Source organism: Ischnura elegans, chromosome 11 (assembly GCF_921293095.1).
Source record: "Ischnura elegans chromosome 11, ioIscEleg1.1, whole genome shotgun sequence".
Taxonomy (NCBI): domain Eukaryota; kingdom Metazoa; phylum Arthropoda; class Insecta; order Odonata; family Coenagrionidae; genus Ischnura; species Ischnura elegans.
The window spans coordinates 13,572,653-13,591,358 of NC_060256.1; the positions used below are offsets into that span (position 1 = coordinate 13,572,653).

At 43.0% G+C, this 18,706-nt stretch overlaps 1 protein-coding gene across 1 annotated transcript in view; it reads right to left on the minus strand.

Moving 5' to 3' along the window:
- Window positions 1-18,706, minus strand: part of LOC124168418 (mucin-2-like) — a 65,014-nt gene that overhangs the window by 6,198 nt on the left and 40,110 nt on the right. Inside the window, exons 2-3 of the mRNA XM_046546639.1 lie at window positions 8,060-17,691; window positions 4,365-4,629 (exon numbers count right to left, since the gene is read on the minus strand). Coding sequence (XP_046402595.1) covers window positions 4,365-4,629; window positions 8,060-17,691 — 9,897 coding nt within the window. The remainder of the gene's footprint in view (window positions 1-4,364; window positions 4,630-8,059; window positions 17,692-18,706) is intronic.

Below are 18,706 nucleotides of genomic sequence, written 5' to 3' on the forward strand. Positions count from 1 at the left end.
TAATCTCACGTCAAAGTGAATACGACCAACCGATCAGGGTGCTCGCTCGTTCATTTCATTGAAATCCAGACATCTCATCTTCTTTTTGAATGTCTCATTTAATGGAAAAATATTTCAATAGAAATTAATGTCTTTCAAACAAAAGGTAATGTCGGAATAGGCCAATCACCGACGTGCACCGGAAAAAATACCCATACAGGGTGGAGAAAAATTTTGTCACGAATTTTTGACCCTGGATAGCTGATGCCATGCCAGAACATACCAATACCAATGACTGCAGTAACTTTGAGCCAAGCGCTCCTACTGGCAGCGAGTTTGCTTTGTTGCCAAATTACTTGGATGCATCGCAATCTACGGCAGACATAGCATTCGAAGTCATGAGTCGTCCAGAGCATTACGCAGCATGCAAAACTCGCGGCTAATGGAGACGCTTGGCTCAAAGTTTCTGTAGTTTAAAAATAGTGCGTTTTTGATCAAAATGATAATTAGTAATTTTTACTGACATCAGCTATCTAGGATTAAAATTTGATGACACAATTTTACTTCATCCTGTGTATATATATATATATATATATAATGTTTTTCTGTATATAGATATATTTATAAAAACTCGCATGTGCTTATGGACATGAGGCCAATAAGACGATTTGATCGAATCGAGTAAGATTGTTTTAATATTCATGAAGATATGGTACGTGATCCTCCCCTCACCCTTGTGAAGAAGGTATTGGTAGATTGCTTACGATATTTACTGTTCTTTACGATTTGATTTGTTTTTATGAATTTTAATTTACATAATTTTGCGACTTTTGAAAAAAATTCCTTCTGAGCTCTCTTTAATTGCGAAAGACGCTTCCACCCTTCGATGGTTGCTACCCCTTCTCGGGGGTGGAATGTTTTCTCGATATAACTCCGGATATCGACAGAGGGCCGAATTTTAAGCAAAAAATGTACCCAGTATGAAGTTTTCTTTGCTATACACTTTGCTATGTATGCTAGTACTTTTTAGCTATTCAAGATTGAGTCTATTAGGAGTAAAATTGAAGGATCAAAAAATGTGTTCATATGCGGATTTAGGGGGAGGGGTGTCGGGGGCACATGCTCTCCCCAGACGCTTAAAAAATAGACAAGATATTCAATACGGTCCCTTTATCATTACGTTTGCTTTGTTTTGTGTAATAATTAATAGGGATTCATGTAGAGGGTACTTGAAAAGCTTTTCTTTTGCACATAAATTCACGTATCATAAGTTATAACCATAGTGAAATAAAATAGAAGGTAGGGATTCGAGATGGTTTGACGCGTAAGGCGACAGGAATCATGCCATGCAAGTATGAAAATAATCTGTACTGATTTATCCACTATTGATCGCGAGTTAATGCTAAAAAATATAAATTGTCTAAAGACAAGGAAAGAATCCTGGTTCTGCCCTTGCATGGGTCGCTCAGATTTTTAAAGGGATAATGTTTAAGCTGTTAAAGTAGCAGAATTTTCATCAGAATAAAATTTTTCGTGTTTATTTAAAAATTATCTTATTTTAGGTTTTTTTCATAATTCTTAATATGATTGATTATAAGGCTAGAACGGTTTAGAATGCCTATATTAATGAAGTACGAAGAGAGCTGAAAACGTATTTCTCATAATTCTAACAAAACTGCCTTATTTATTGATAACTCAAAAACTATGATATAGACGAAAAATTTTGAAGACAAGAAATGTTTTTTTTTTTTTTTTCCCTTATGCGCTAAGAATAACGGACATGGCTGATTGAAGTTTGCATTTTATTGAGAGCACAACTTTCCTCAAGCCCATTCACCCTTACCTTTTAAAAATCGAAGGAGTAGAAGGATTTTAATCATACATGATCTTATAGCTCTTGAAATCATCTTAAAAATATTTTTTATAGGACAAGTAGCTTAAACATTAATGAAGTTTTTGTAAAAAAGAGTAAAAAAATTAGAGTAAAATTGAAGGAATTATGAGAAAAATTTTCTCATATTTTTTCAACTTTACTCCAATTGACTTTTATCGATGCTCAATGGAAAGGTCTATTTAAAACGTAATGAAGAATCTAGTTAGCTAATATAACCGTGAAATCAATCCTTTTTATGTGATTTTATTTATAATGCACTGATGCGAGTATTCACCTAAAATTTGCTCTTCCACTAACGGTATCTCCCTTTGCATTCCACTTAGATCATTCCTTAAAATATGTTTCTCTTTGTTAATCTAAAAGCTATTTTTTATTACTTTTATTTTTCAAATGTACGCGTATTTATTCAGTTTTTTTGTGAAAAAACTTTTAAATTAATTGGATAATAGGGTGATGATATTAATATGGATCGCTTGACTGATGACAAATGGCCAGAGCATGCCGTAACCGCTCTAAGCCATATATCGTACATGGCAGGAAGGCGCGAAAATTTGTGCAAAGTAAGGGGGAAGTGGAATTGCCAAAAATTAATTATAAATTACTAACTTTCGTGCAAAACTAATTTCTTGGTTTTTGTAAGGTGAGTCGATTTTCTTTTTTTAAAGCGGTTTACTGTACTGGGGTCGCACCTTCCAAATTTTAATTATCCTTCCACTAAAATTTCCGTAGTACATATCTAAGTTTTACACCACACTACAAACTTGTTTTTACAGCCTCGTGGTATTGATTATAAATATGTTACGTTTTCGATTAGTTGATCATTCAAAACTGCTTAATTGGTTGAGCGCTGAGCTGCTATCTGAAAGGTGGTGAAGATAACTCGATGTCAATCCTACGAAATCTTATGATACCGAGATAATTCGATTTGTGATTTAGATTCCTCGTGTAATATCATGTTATATGACTGAGTTACTGGTAATAATTATATTAAGTGAGGTATACTCTTTTAAATTTTGAAGCTTTATTTTATTTATTCGCATGCTACCGAAAACAGCACATTGGCCATTTATATCGGGGTCTTTTCAAATTCCACGTGCACGAATAACCAAGCCCTGGATAGGGTAAACCTATCCAGACGGGTCTCAAACCCGTGAACAGGCGAGGACTTTACCCAGCCGCCAACCAAGACCACCAAATTCTTTTCACAAATTAACTATTTCATGGATCTACATTCTATTTGGTTATTAAAACAGTTGTATTCAGGGTAAAACAGTTGTATTGTGGGTTTCTGACAGCAAATCTTAAAAAATGCCTTCAAGAAGCAGTAGGGTAAAGGGTCTAGCAGGTTAAGATGGTGAAAAGTGCCCCCAGATGTTTTGAAAAATAAAAAATATGCACTTGAAGTGCATCAAAAATTATGTATTTCCCCAAAGTTTCAGGCCCTAACTATGGACATTAACCCCAAAAAATTTGAAACACGATTTTTCGTTTTTTAACCATATCTCCAGTTCTTATTTTTGTAAAATATTTTTCTTAATTTTAAAATGTATGTATTATTAAGTTCTACCATTCTGATTTTTTTTTTCAAAATTTTTTGACCGAAAACTAAACTTTTGCGTAATTTTTAAATTTTCAATTTTAAATTAAAATTTTTAGGAAACAATAGACACGCCGAAAAAAAAATATGTTGTTACCCCTACATCAAAGTATAATCCTAATTATTTTCAGATTTTTAAAACTGGTGGAACACTCAAAAACTTGAATAACTGCTTTGCGCCATTTGCATCTATGTATTCCAGACGGATATTTGATTTGATTGTTGAGAGCAACAAATGTCGATCAGTTTGTAATATTAATTATGAATGAAGATTAACATAATCATTGCCTATCACACTTAGATTAATCGTAATTATTGGTTATAACCATACTCCTAAGCTTTAAGTTCGTCCTAAAGCTTCGAGAAATACGTCTGCCGAAAATGATTTTTTTCATATCTCCTACCTTTAATTAACCATGAAAAATCGTGTTTCAATTTTTTTGGGTTAATTTTCATTACCAGGGCCTGAAACTTTGGGGAAATACATAATTTTTGATGCACTTCAAGTGTGTAATTTTCATTTTTCAAAACATCTGAGGGCACTTTCCACCATCTTAACCGGCTAGACCATTTCCGGGTTTCGTTCGCGTCGTCATTTTGATGGCGACGTTTCACCAACTGTGCTGTTGGCGTCTTCAGGCAAGGCGTAAGTGGAGAGCGCCTCTAGGGTATCCGATATTTATGCTGTTGTTTAGTTTCTAATTGATCCATTGAGTACATCTGCCTGCCCCGAAGGCGCCTACAGCACGCCGCCGGAACCCGGATCTCTACTCTACTGCGAACATGAACGCCGCGAAAACTTGCATCAGATACCTTCAACAAGGCCGAGTTCATTTTCTTTGTATTTAACCTATCTCTGCGTATTTGAAATGTTTATACAAGGCTGCAACCCACCTGCTGCAACCGTGCCGGGAAACGATGCGTAGTCCACGGTCATGTTGACGGTAACTTGCTGGACGTAAACATCGCCAGTTTGGGTTGGTGTATCTCCGTCCGCGGCTCTCCTTGCTCTGCTGTGCTGTCCTTTCGGACTCATCTGCATCTTCAACTCTCGAAACTTCCCATTGCTGTCCAGCCACGTGAGGGCGACCCACTGAGGTTCTTCGCAGGAACCAGTGAGATTTGCTTCTGGCGGCACGTTCAAGTATGCGGTCATTTTCTGCGAGGAAGAAGAACAGTTATTTCCAAGGGGACTCAGGGTGTCCAGTGTCAGGGAAAATATGGAATTGTGCGCGAATATGTTAGTCCCTGTGGTTATGCATGAATTATTCAAGAAGTTTTGCTCGAGCCTGGAGTTATAAAATATTCTATTTCAAATTCATTTCACATCAAGTTTTTTCAGTTCAGAACTCGTTTTCTGGCCTAAAATGTATTGGTTGTATTTTTAAGTGCAGTAGCTCAGTAGAATTTTTACAGCTTCATCGAGATGTGGAATGTCAGACAAGACAAAATTATCGAAATGTCTAGCACTTTTGATTCAAATAAGGTTAAAAAAACACGAAAAATTCATGGTGAGGTCAACATCTTCTTAGGAGATCGAATTAGCTTCTGGACTTCAGTGCATGCCATAATAATTAATTATACGTCATTATAGGGAAATTTTATTCTCCATTCATATTTATTTTTTGTTTCGTGAAAATTTCAAAAATGAAGACACGCGAGTGCAATAAATGACTCCGCGCACCATGAAATTAGCCGTTTTGTCAACTTCATGAACTTTGTAACTCAATCTAGGGAAAAGTACCGCATCTGCAACATTCATCTTCCACAATAATCTTCAAACAACATTAATTTATAATAATAAAATGGCTTTTGCGTATTTTTATAAGGCATTTTAATGTTGTAAAATAACGAAAATCTTTAAAAATTATCTAGTCCTACAGTTTAACAAAAAAATAAATAAAATTGATAGAAACACTTATTAATTTACTTGAAATTTTTTTATGATCCGAAAATACATTTTTTGATTTTTCATGATATTGACATTTCATGATTTTTATGTAAAATTGATTACATACGGGCATTAAAAAATACGCAGGAGCGAACGAATGTTGCGTTGCCACGTCTTTCGCGCTAAATTTTGCTTCCTGGTAACCGAAACTAGCCCAGCGCGGCCCTGTTTGGCAACATGACATTAATAGTAGTGATTAACATTCACAAATATCAATATTTTTATAGATAATGGATCATAGAAAAATTGCAAATAAATTAAAGAGTTTCCATCAGTGTTATTTTTTCTTTCGGGGTAAACTGTAGGGCTAGATAATGTAAAAACATTTTCGTTATTCTACAACATAAAATACATTCTAAAAATACGCAACAACCATTTTATTAATCTACATTAATGTTTGCAACTTATAGTGGAAGATGAATGCTGTAGACATAGTAGTTTTCCCTAGGTTGAGTTACAAACTTCTTGAAGTTGATAGAACGACTAATTTTATGATGGGCGGAGTCATTTATTTCAGTCGCGTGTCTTGATTTTTGAATTTTTCATGAAACAAAAAATAAATCAGAATTGAGAAAAAAATATCCTTTAAAATGACGTATAATTCATTATTATGGCATGCACTAAAGTCTAGATGTAAATTTGCAAAGTACAGCTGCACATCATTTTGACGCCTGCAGCAGTTAATTCATACAAAATATACTGAATCGTGCTAGGAATCAATCAGAACGTTGATAACACTGTTAACCTCCCCTACAGGACCAATATGGCCGGCCGATCGGTTGTGGACAAGTTGTAGTGATTAATTGTATTCGTGCGTGTTTGAGTAAAATTCTAATCGTGTGTTATTTAAGTTTTGTTTGATTTAGGCCCAACGAGTGAGTAGTATAATTGATGGTCATAGTTTAAGGATTATTTCTGTGAGATATGCAATCTAAATGGCTTCAGTGGGTTTTGCGACGAATATAATTTATTGCAAACATGGCGATGAGACAGGTTGGCCCAGGGACGACGGGGCACGGTGTCCACCCGGGTCAATATACCCCAGGCCACCTCCTACATATTCCTTCTTCGCAAATGGCCTGATTTGAATAGAGCTCCATCATAAAATGATCTGTCATTTAGGTGTTAATGTCTTGGTATTGTTCCAAATCGGTATCAGTGCGTGCCAAAAATCAAACGCAACCAAAAGATTGATTTTTTTCCGAAATGTCATTTTTCGAATCTAGACCCCGTGATTCGCCGAGAAAAATGTTTCAGACCGATCTGAGCACTTATAATTTTGTTAAACTCGTGCAATTTCTCTATTTCATGAATGTATTATCTCAATAACGGTTGCAGATACACAGTTGCGTCATAGGATTCAACAAAGATTGTAAGGTCGGGAATAGTGATTAGAAAAGACAGCAGGCGATTTTTTATAAACGCTCCCCGAACCATTTAAATAATTTTTCGTTAATGGCTTGATTTAGTTTTTTGCTAATTTATTTGAATTGACCTTATTCCAAGAGCAATGATTGCCCATGGCAGGGGATCGAATCACCAGCATTTAGCTTTCTGGGCCATCGGGCAGACTGCTACAATAGGTTGCGCACGTATTTACGAAAGTTAAGCGGGGTGACACACTGCGTTGAGTTCGTAAACGAATATGGCCTTAAAATTCATCACATGATCAAATCAAAACCGTTAAGGTTTCATAAAACATGTTTCACTGCCGCATGAAAAGGTCGTATTTCGTTGTTTTCTGTCGTTTTCCATGCTTAAAACTTGCTCATTTGACATTAAATATTCCCTAAATATGAAATTCATCTTTCTCAACGTTTCTTCGTTTTCGAGTTAAGTATTTTACCGCGAAGAAAATACGAAGGTTTAATTCTCATGCTTGAATCGTTGATGTGTTTTGGAAAAGATCAGTTTTATTAACCTTGAAAATTTCAAGATTAGAGTGTAAGTTATCTTCAAATCCTACTTCAGGGAATGAGACCGACGCGTCGCGATGGAGCGCGAGTGATGTGACCTCTTGATTCCTATGGCTATTTTACAGAATTTCGGAACGTGTAAACTTCAATCTTCTACCCTGTATCCCTGATCGTCCGCGGTACGATGCTTTTATAGTGATGATTTTGAATACGTCACGATTTCATTAGGGTAGCAAATAGGTTAGCACTTTGTGCAATCTGATCGTTATGATAATGTGTTTTCTGGTGATTAAAAAGCATGTCCCAATCGATAAATACCTGCTGGGTCAAGGGACTTGACCCACCGGATTGAGTTAATGAAACGAAAATGCCAGCCTTTATTCACATTAAGTGATCGAATCAAAATTGTTTAGATTTCATAGATTTATTATGATGGTCCGGTGACGAATGTGTTGGAATATCAATTTTCCCTAGAGCAAAAGCATACTTCAAAGCATAAAATTGGAGTTAACGCGGAAAAGGAAGTATTATTCAAAGGATAGAATGCAACGGGAACAATTATAGACAGTTGGCAAATTGAATATGTACTATGCGAAATATCCATACGAAAAAATATAATAAATTAATGTGCTCAAATAAATATAAAACATTACATTTGAATAACTCCACACGAAAATAAAATAATAAAAACAAAAATATAAATTTCAGTACTGTGCACTTACCTCACCATTCCTTCCAACGTAATCAACAGCATACTGCGCGGTAAAACGAAATAATAAACATTTGGTGCCATTGGAAGATAAATCATAATTAAGGACAGGAGGAGGGGGAGGTATGGTTGGGGTTACAACAGGGCCAGTCGGAACGGGAATAGAAGTAGTTTCTGTTGCTAAAGATGTAGAAGACAAAGAGGATTCCGATGAATAGCGCGTTGTGGATGATGTCTGGGAGGAGTTAGTAGTACTTAGGAATTCTGTCGTGGTTTCAGGATTAAGGGTTGTTGAAGGTGGCGTGGGTTCAGTGGTAGTTGAAGTGGTCACCGTCGTCGTGCCTCCCGAGGAAATCTTTGTGCTAGTAGATGTTCCGGAAGTTGCTGTAGTGTTATCAACCTCCGTCGTAGATCCGGGAGATGTGGTTGTTGAAGGTGACGTGGGTTCAGTAGAGGTTGAATTGAAATCGGTCGTTGTCCCTTCCGAGGAAGTCACTGTGGTAGCAGGTGATTCGGCGGTTGTTGTAGTTGTTTCTATTTCAGCCGTGGTTTCGATAGTAGTGGTTGTTGAAGGTGGCGTGGGTTCAGTGGTAGTTGAAGTGGTCACCGTCGTCGTGCCTCCCGAGGAAATCTTTGTGCTAGTAGATGTTCCGGAAGTTGCTGTAGTGTTATCAACCTCCGTCGTAGATCCGGGAGATGTGGTTGTTGAAGGTGACGTGGGTTCAGTAGAGGTTGAATTGAAATCGGTCGTTGTCCCTTCCGAGGAAGTCACTGTGGTAGCAGGTGATTCGGCGGTTGTTGTAGTTGTTTCTATTTCAGCCGTGGTTTCGATAGTAGTGGTTGTTGAAGGTGGCGTGGGCTCAGTGGTAGTTGACGTGAGAACAGTCGTTGTACTTTCCGAGGAAGTCTCTGTTGTAGTAGGTGTTTCGGTGGTTGTTGCAGTGGTGTCTACCTCTGTCGTGGTTTCGTGAGTAGTGGTTGTTGAAGGTGGCATGGGCTCGGTGGTAGTGGACGTGAGAGGGGTCGTAGTACTTTCCGAGGAAGTCTCTGTTGTGGTAGGTGTTTCGGTGGTTGCTGTAGTGGTCTCTACCTCCGTCGTTGTTTCGGGAGTAGTGGTTGTTGACGGTGGCGTGGGCTCGGTGGTAGTTGACGTGAGAACCGTCGTAGTACTTTCCGAGGAAGTCTCTGTTGTAGTAGGTGTTTCGGTGGTTGTTGTAGTGGTCTCTACTTCCGTAGTGGTTTCAGGAGTAGTGGATGTTGAAGGTGATGTAGGCTCGGTGGTAGTTGACGTGAGAACCGTCGTAGTACTTTCAGACGAAGTCTCTGTAGTGGTAGGTGTATCGGTGGTTGTTGTAGTGGTCTCTACGTCCGTTGTGGTTTCGGGAGTGATAATTGTTGAAGATGGCGTGGACTCGGTGGTAGTTGATGTGAGAACAGTCGTAGTACTTTCCGAGGAAGTCTCTGTTGTGGTAGGTGTATCGGTGGTTGTTGTAGTCGTCTCTACCTCCGTCGTTGTTTCGGGAGTAGTGGTAGTTGAAGGTATCGTGGGCTCGGCGGTAGTTGACGATAGAATGGTAGTAGTACTATCTGAGGAAGTCTCTGTTGTAGTAGGTGTTTCGGTGGTTGTTGTAGTGGTCTCTACCTCCGTCGTGGTTTCGGAAGTGGTGGTTGTTAAAGGTGGCGTGGACTCGGTGGTAGTTGACGTGAGAGTGGTCGTAGTACTTTCCGAGGGAGTCTCTGTTGTGGTAGGTGTATCGGTGGTTGTTGTAGTCTTCTCTACCTCCGTCGTGGTTTTGGGAGTAGTGGTTGTTGAGGGTTGCGTGGGCTCGGCGGTAGTTGACGTTAGAACGGTAGTAGTACTATCCGAGGAAGTCTCTGTTGTGGTGGGTGTTTCGGTGGTTGTTGTAGTGGTGTCTACCTCCGTCGTGGTTTCGGGAGTAGTGGTAGTTGAAGGTTGCGTGGGCTCGGCGGTAGTTGACGATAGAACGGTAGTAGTACTCCCCGAGGAAGTCTCTGTTGTAGTAGGTGTTTCGGTGGTTGTAGTAGTGGTGTCTACCTCAGTCGTAGAATCGGGAGTGTAGGTTGTTGAAGGTGGCGTGGTCTCGGTAGTAGTTGACGTGAGAGGGGTCGTTGTACTTTCCGAGGAGGTCTCTGTTGTAGTAGGTGTTTCGGTGGTTGTTGTAGTGGTGTCTACCTCTGTCGTGGATTCATGAGTAGTGGTTATTGAAGGTGGCATGGGCTCGGTGGTAGTGGACGTGAGAGGGGTCGTAGTACTTTCCGAGGAAGTCTCTGTTGTGGCAGGTGTTTCGGTGGTTGTTGTAGTGGTCTCTACCTCCGTCGTTGTTTCGGGAGTAGTGGTTGTTGACGGTGGCGTGGGCTCGGTGGTAGTTGACGTGAGAACGGTCGTAGTACTTTCCGAGGAAGTCTCTGTTGTAGTAGGTGTTTCGGTGGTTGTTGTAGTGGTCTCTACTTCCGTAGTGGTTTCAGGAGTAGTGGTTGTTGAAGGTGATGTGGGCTCGGTGGTAGTTGACGTGAGAACGGTCGTAGTACTTTCAGAGGAAGTCTCTGTAGTGGTAGGTGTATCGGTGGTTGTTGTAGTGGTCTCTACGTCCGTTGTGGTTTCGGGAGTGATAATTGTTGAAGATGGCGTGGACTCGGTGGTAGTTGATGTGAGAAACGTCGTAGTACTTTCCGAGGAAGTATCTGCTGTGGTAGGTATTTCGGTGTTTGTTGTAGTGGTCTCTACCTTCGTCGTTGTTTCGGGAGTAGTGGTTGTTGAAGGTGTCGTGGGCTCGGTGGTAGTTGACGTGAGAACCGTCGTAGTACTTTCCGAGGAAGTCTCTGTTGTGGTAGGTGTATCGGTGGTTGTTGTAGTCGTCTCTACCTCCGTCGTTGTTTCGGGAGTAGTGGTTGTTGAAGGTGGCGTGGGCTCGGTGGTAGTTGACGTGAGAGGGGTCGCAGTACTTTCCGAGGAAGTCTCTGTTGTGGTAGGTGTATCGGTGGTTGTTGTAGTCGTCTCTACCTCCGTCGTTGTTTCGGGAGTAGTGGTAGTTGAAGGTATCGTGGGCTCGGCGGTAGTTGACGATAGAACGGTAGTAGTACTATCTGAGGAAGTCTCTGTTTTAGTAGGTGTTTCGGTGGTTGTTGTAGTGGTCTCTACCTCCGTCGTCGTTTCAAAAGTGGTGGTTGTTAAAGGTGGCGTGGACTCGGTGGTAGTTGACGTGAGAGTGGTCGTAGTACTTTCCGAGGGAGTCTCTGTTATGGTAGGTGTATCGGTGGTTGTTGTAGTCGTCTCTACCTCCGTCGTTGTTTCGGGAGTAGTGGTTGTTGAAGGTGGCGTGGGCTCGGTGGTAGTTGACGTGAGAGGGGTCGCAGTACCTTCCGAGGAAGTCTCTGTTGTGGTAGGTGTATCGGTGGTTGTTGTAGTCGTCTCTACCTCCGTCGTTGTTTCGGGAGTAGTGGTAGTTGAAGGTATCGTGGGCTCGGCGGTAGTTGACGATAGAACGGTAGTAGTACTATCCGAGGAAGTCTCTGTTGTAGTAGGTGTTTCGGTGGTTGTTGTAGTGGTGTCTACCTCAGTCGTAGTTTCGGGAGTGTAGGTTGTTGAAGGTGGCGTGGTCTCGGTAGTAGTGGACGTGAGAGGGGTCGTAGTACTTTCCGAGGAAGTCTCTGTTGTGGCAGGTGTTTCGGTGGTTGTTGTAGTGGTCTCTACCTCCGTCGTTGTTTCGGGAGTAGTGGTTGTTGACGGTGGCGTGGGCTCGGTGGTAGTTGACGTGAGAACCGTCGTAGTACTTTCCGAGGGAGTCTCTGTAGTGGTAGGTGTTTCGGTGGGTGTTGTAGTGGTCTCTACCTCCGTCGTTGTTTCGGGAGTGATAATTGTTGAAGATGGCGTGGACTCGGTGGTAGTTGATGTGAGAACAGTCGTAGTACTTTCCGAGGAAGTCTCTGTTGTGGTAGGTTTATCGGAGGTTGTTGTAGTCGTCTCTACCTCCGTCGTTGTTTCGGGAGTAGTGGTAGTTGAAGGTATCGTGGGCTCGGCGGTAGTTGACGATAGAACGGTAGTAGTACTATCTGAGGAAGTCTCTGTTGTAGTAGGTTTTTCGGTGGTTGTTGTAGTGGTCTCTACCTCCGTCGTGGTTTCGGAAGTGGTGGTTGTTAAAGGTGGCGTGGACTCGGTGGTAGTTGACGTGAGAGTGGTCGTAGTACTTTCCGAGGGAGTCTCTGTTGTGGTAGGTGTATCGGTGGTTGTTGTAGTCGTCTCTACCTCCGTCGTGGTTTCGGGAGTAGTGGTAGTTGAAGGTATCGTGGGCTCGGCGGTAGTTGACGATAGAACGGTAGTAGTACTATCTGAGGAAGTCTCTGTTGTAGTAGGTTTTTCGGTGGTTGTTGTAGTGGTCTCTACCTCCGTCGTTGTTTCGGGAGTAGTGGTTGTTGACGGTGGCGTGGGCTCGGTGGTAGTTGACGTGAGAACGGTCGTAGTACTCTCCGAGGAAGTCGCTATTGTAGTAGGTGTTTCGGTGGTTGTTGTAGTGGTCTCTACCTCCGTCGTGGTTTCAGGAGTAGTGGTTGTTGAAGGTGATGTGGGCTCGGTGGTAGTTGACGTGAGAACCGTCGTAGTACTTTCAGAGGAAGTCTCTGTAGTGGTAGGTGTATCGGTGGTTGTTGTAGTGGTCTCTACGTCCGTTGTGGTTTCGGGAGTGATAATTGTTGAAGATGGCGTGGACTCGGTGGTAGTTGATGTGAGAACAGTCGTAGTACTTTCCGAGGAAGTCTCTGCTGTGGTAGGTATTTCGGTGTTGGTTGTAGTGGTCTCTACCTTCGTCGTTGTTTCGGGAGTAGTGGTTGTTGAAGGTGTCGTGGGCTCGGTGGTAGTTGACGTGAGAACCGTCGTAGTACTTTCCGAGGAAGTCTCTGTTGTGGTAGGTGTATCGGTGGTTGTTGTAGTAGTCTCTACCTCCGTCGTTGTTTCGGGAGTAGTGGAAGTTGAAGGTATCGTGGGCTCGGCGGTAGTTGACGATAGAACGGTAGTAGTACTATCTGAGGAAGTCTCTGTTTTAGTAGGTGTTTCGGTGGTTGTTGTAGTGGTCTCTACCTCCGTCGTGGTTTCGGAAGTGGTGGTTGTTGAAGGTGGCGTGGGCTCGGTGGTAGTTGACATGAGAGGGGTTGTAGTACTTTCCGAGGAAGTCTCTGTTGTGGTAGGTGTATCGGTGGTTGTTGTAGTCGTCTCTACCTCCGTCGTGGTTTCGGGAGTAGTGGTAGTTGAAGGTTGCGTGGACTCGGTGTTAGTTGACATGAGAGGGGTTGTAGTACTTTCCGAGGAAGTCTCTGTTGTAGTAGGTGTTTCGGTGGTTGTTGTAGTGATGTCTACCTCAGTCGTAGTTTCGGGAGTGTAGGTTGTTGAAGGTGGCGTGGTCTCGGTAGTAGTTGACGTGAGAGGGGTCGTAGTACTTTCCGAGGAATTCTCTGTTGTGGTAGGTGTTTCGGTGGTTGTTGTAGTGGTGCCTACCTCCGTCGTGGTTTCGGGATTAGTGGTTGTTGAAGGAGGTTTGGGCTCGGAGGTAGTTGACGTGAGAACGGTCGTAGTACTTTCCGAGTAAGTCTCTGTTGTAGTAGGTGTTTCGGTGGTTGTTGTAGTGGTCTCTACTTCCGTAGTGGTTTCAGGAGAAGTGGTTGTTGAAGGTGGTGTGGGCTCGGTGGTAGTTGACGTGAGAAACGTCGAAGTACTTTCAGAGGGAGTCTCTGTTGTAGTAGGTGTTTCGGTGGTTGTTGTAGTGGTCCCTACCTCCGTCGTGGTTTCGGGGGTGGTAATTGTTGAAGGTGGCGTGGACTCGGTGGTAGTTGACGATAGAACGGTAGTAGTACTATCCGAGGAAGTCTCTGTTGTAGTAGGTATTTCGGTGTTTGTTGTAGTGGTCTCTACCTTCGTCGTTGTTTCGGGAGTAGTGGTTGTTGAAGGTGTCGTGGGCTCGGTGGTAGTTGACGTGAGAACCGTCGTAGTACTTTCCGAGGGAGTCTCTGTAGTAGTAGGTGTTTCGGTGGTTGTTGTAGTGGTGTCTACCTCCGTCGTGGTTTCGGGAGTAGTGGTTGTTAAAGGAGGCTTCGGCTCGGCGGTAGTTGACGTGAGAACGGTCGTAGTACTTTCAGAGGAAGTCTCTGTTGTAGTAGCTGTTTCGGTTGTTGTTGCAGTGGTGTCTACCTCCGTCGTGGTTTCGGGAGTAGTGGTTGTTGAAGGAGGCTTGGGCTCGGAGGTAGTTGACGTGAGAGCGGTCGTAGTTCTTTCCGAGGAAGTCTCTGTTGTAGTAGGTGTTTCTGTGGTTGTTGTAGTGGTCTCTTCCTCCGTCGTGGTTTCGGGAGTGGTAATTGTTGAAGTCGGCGTGGACTCGGTGGTAGTTGACGTTAGAGTGGTCGTAGTACTTTCCGAGGGAGTCTCTGTAGTGGTAGGTGTTTCGGTGGTTGTTGTAGTGGTCTCTACCTCCGTCGTGGTTTCGTGAGTGGTAATTGTTGAAGGTGGCGTGGACTCGGTGGTAGTTGACGATAGAACGGTAGTAGTACTATCCGAGGAAGTCTCTGTTGTAGTAGGTATTTCGGTGTTTGTTGTAGTGGTCTCTACCTTCGTCGTTGTTTCGGGAGTAGTGGTTGTTGAAGGTGTCGTGGGCTCGGTGGTAGTTGACGTGAGAACCGTCGTAGTACTTTCCGAGGGAGTCTCTGTAGTGGTAGGTGTTTCGGTGGTTGTTGTAGTGGTGTCTACCTCCGTCGTGGTTTCGGAAGTAGTGGTTGTTAAAGGAGGCTTCGGCTCGGCGGTAGTTGACGTGAGAACGGTCGTAGTACTTTCAGAGGAAGTCTCTGTTGTAGTAGCTGTTTCGGTTGTTGTTGCAGTGGTGTCTACCTCCGTCGTGGTTTCGGGAGTAGTGGTTGTTGAAGGAGGCTTGGGCTCGGAGGTAGTTGACGTGAGAGCGGTCGTAGTTCTTTCCGAGGAAGTCTCTGTTGTAGTAGGTGTTTCTGTGGTTGTTGTAGTGGTCTCTTCCTCCGTCGTGGTTTCGGGAGTGGTAATTGTTGAAGTCGGCGTGGACTCGGTGGTAGTTGACGTTAGAGTGGTCGTAGTACTTTCCGAGGGAGTCTCTGTTGTGGTAGGTGTTTCGGTGGTTGTTGTAGTGGTCCCTACCTCCGTCGTGGTTTCGGGGGTGGTAATTGTTGAAGGTGGCGTGGACTCGGTGGTAGTTGACGATAGAACGGTAGTAGTACTATCCGAGGAAGTCTCTGTTGTAGTAGGTATTTCGGTGTTTGTTGTAGTGGTCTCTACCTTCGTCGTTGTTTCGGGAGTAGTGGTTGTTGAAGGTGTCGTGGGCTCGGTGGTAGTTGACGTGAGAACCGTCGTAGTACTTTCCGAGGGAGTCTCTGTAGTGGTAGGTGTTTCGGTGGTTGTTGTAGTGGTGTCTACCTCCGTCGTGGTTTCGGGAGTAGTGGTTGTTAAAGGAGGCTTCGGCTCGGCGGTAGTTGACGTGAGAACGGTCGTAGTACTTTCAGAGGAAGTCTCTGTTGTAGTAGCTGTTTCGGTTGTTGTTGCAGTGCTGTCTACCTCCGTCGTGGTTTCGGGAGTAGTGGTTGTTGAAGGAGGCTTGGGCTCGGAGGTAGTTGACGTGAGAGCGGTCGTAGTTCTTTCCGAGGAAGTCTCTGTTGTAGTAGGTGTTTCTGTGGTTGTTGTAGTGGTCTCTTCCTCCGTCGTGGTTTCGGGAGTGGTAATTGTTGAAGTCGGCGTGGACTCGGTGGTAGTTGACGTTAGAGTGGTCGTAGTACTTTCCGAGGGAGTCTCTGTAGTGGTAGGTGTTTCGGTGGTTGTTGTAGTGGTCTCTACCTCCGTCGTGGTTTCGTGAGTGGTAATTGTTGAAGGTGGCGTGGACTCGGTGGTAGTTGATGTGAGAACGGTCGTAGTACTTTCCGAGGAAGTCTCTGCTGTGGTAGGTATTTCGGTGTTTGTTGTAGTGGTCTCTAACTTTGTCGTTGTTTCGGGAGTAGTGGTTGTTGAAGGTGTCGTGGGCTCGGTGGTAGTTGACGTGAGAACCGTCGTAGTACTTTCCGAGGAAGTTTCTGTTGTAGTAGGTGTTTCGGTGGTTGTTGTAGTGGTTTCTAACTCCGTCGTGGTTTCAGGAGTGGTAATTGTTGAAGGTGGCGTGGACTCGGTGGTAGTTGACATGAGAGGGGTTGTAGTACTTTCCCAGGGAGTCTCTGTTGCGGTAGGTGTTTCGGTGGTTGTTGTAGTGGTGTCTACCTCCGTCGTGGTTTCGGGAGTAGTGGTTGTTGAAGGTGGCTTAGGCTCGGTGGTAGTTGACGTGAGAGGGGTCGTAGTACTTTCCGAGGAAGTCTCTGTTGTGGTAGGTGTATCGGTGGTTGTTGTAGGCGTCTCTACCTTCGTCGTGGTTTCGGGAGTATTGGTAGTTGAAGGTTTCGTGAGCTCGGCGGTAGTTGACGATAGAACGGTAGTAGTACTATCCGAGGAAGTCTCTGTTGTAGTAGGTGTTTCGGTGGTTGTTGTAGTGGTCTCTACCTCCGTCGTGGTTTCGGGAGTGGTAATTGTTGAAGGTGGCGTGGACCCGGTGGTAGTTGACGTTAGAACGGTCGTAGTACTATCCGAGGAAGTCTCTGTTGTAGTAGGTGTTTCGGTGGTTGTTGTAGTGGTCTCTACCTCCGTCGTGGTTTCGGGAGTGGTGGTTTTTGAAGGATGCGTGGACTCGGTGGTAGTTGACGTTAGAGTGGTCGTAGTACTTTCCGAGGGAGTCTCTGTTGTGGTAGGTGTATCGGTGGTTGTTGTAGTCTTCTCTACCTCCGTCGTGGTTTTGGGAGTAGTGGTTGTTGAGGGTTGCGTGGGCTCGGCGGTAGTTGACGTTAGAACGGTAGTAGTACTATCCGAGGAAGTCTCTGTTGTGGTAGGTGTTTCGGTGGTTGTTGTAGTGGTGTCTACCTCCGTCGTGGTTTCGGGAGTAGTGGTTGTTGAGGGAGGCTTAGGCTCGGCGGTAGTTGACGTGAGAACGGTGGTAGTACTTTCCGAGGAAGTCTCTGTTGTAGCAGGTGTATCGGTGGTTGTTGTAGTGGTCTCTTCTTCCGTAGTGGTTTCGGGAGTAGTGGTTGTTGAAGGTGGTGTGGGCTCAGTGGTAGTTGACGTGAGAACCGTCGTAGTACTTTCAGAGGAAGTCTCTGTTGTGGTAGGTGTTTCGGTGGATGTTGTAGTGGACTCTACCTCCGTCGTGGTTTCGGGAGTGGTAATTGTTGAAGGTGGCGCGGACTCGGTGGTAGTTGACGTTAGAACCGTCGTTGAACTTTCTGAGGAAATCTCTGTTGCAGTAGGTTTTTGGTAGGTTGTTGTAGTGATGTCTACTTCCGTCGTGGTTTCGGGGGTAGTGGTTGCTGAAGGTTGCGTGGGCTCGGTGGTAGTTGACGTGGGAACGGTCGTAGTACTTTCTGAGTAAATCTCTGTTGCAGTTTGTGTTTCGGTGGATGTTGTAGTGGTTTCCACCTCCTTCGTGGTTTCGGGAGGAGTTGATGCTGTTGTAGGCGATGTCTCATTTATTGATTTAGAGTAGTTATAATCATTTGTTATTTCATATGTTGCTTCCATTATTTTAAGCCTTGTGTCATGGTTTAGCGGTTTACCTGTAAGTAACAAATAAAATGTGTTAGCAATTTATGGTGGCTTTCTCTATTTTCCCCTTAAATATACCATCGGCAGTTGCTTAAATCGTTTTTGTAATTATATTGATTTGTTATTAATAAATGTTGATTTGAGTAATTTTCAGATTATGGAGGGATATATTTTGTTTAATCTTTATGGGTTGCCTTGGTATTGTTTGAAAAATTTGAAGCTTTAAATATTTTATGGAAAATAATTTTTGCGTTTTGTTTAGCCGGAGATTGATGTCTATATCAACATCAAGAGTAAGGAGTCTTGCCCATTTTTATATGAGGTGTTTTAGGCCATTACCATGGCACATTCTCGTTCAACCTTTGTGATTTATGTCCTGAAACATCCAGAGTATACATTTAAAAGTAAAAAAATATGAATGCGCATGAAATACTCTTTCCAATTGAGATTAAAATGTGTAAAAAAGTAGGTGTTTACACAGATCAGGGACAAGGCTGTTGCTACTGATTCTTTTTATGGAATAGGAAAGCTTAAAAATTTCCCCTTCCACCTCCACCAATGTTGCTTTTTCCTCCCGAAACACCATGTATGATCGTCATAATGAACTATTTAATAATTTCATGCATTTGTAATCGTATTTAAATCACAGAAGTTGCATTAAGCCTTACTCGTCTTAATATTAACAGCTATTATTTCAATGTGCGCACATTAGTTGAAATAATAAGTAGAAGTAGGATTTTAGTGATCCTATTTGGGAAGCATGTTTTAAAGTGACTATCACTTGTTCGTTTGGTAAATTTGAGTGTTTTCCAAATTGTATAGTTTTTTAAAATCATAATTTGTGAATTAACTTAATGTTAAAGTGGAACTGAAATACTCCTGAATTATCATCTAAAATTACAACCCCTTAAACAACCGAAAGGAAATGATGCTGAAAGGTATATTGGATGGAACTGTAAAGCATTAGACTGGTAACTGATTTTATTTTAACTATAAAGCCAAATCGTCTCAACAATATTTATGTAC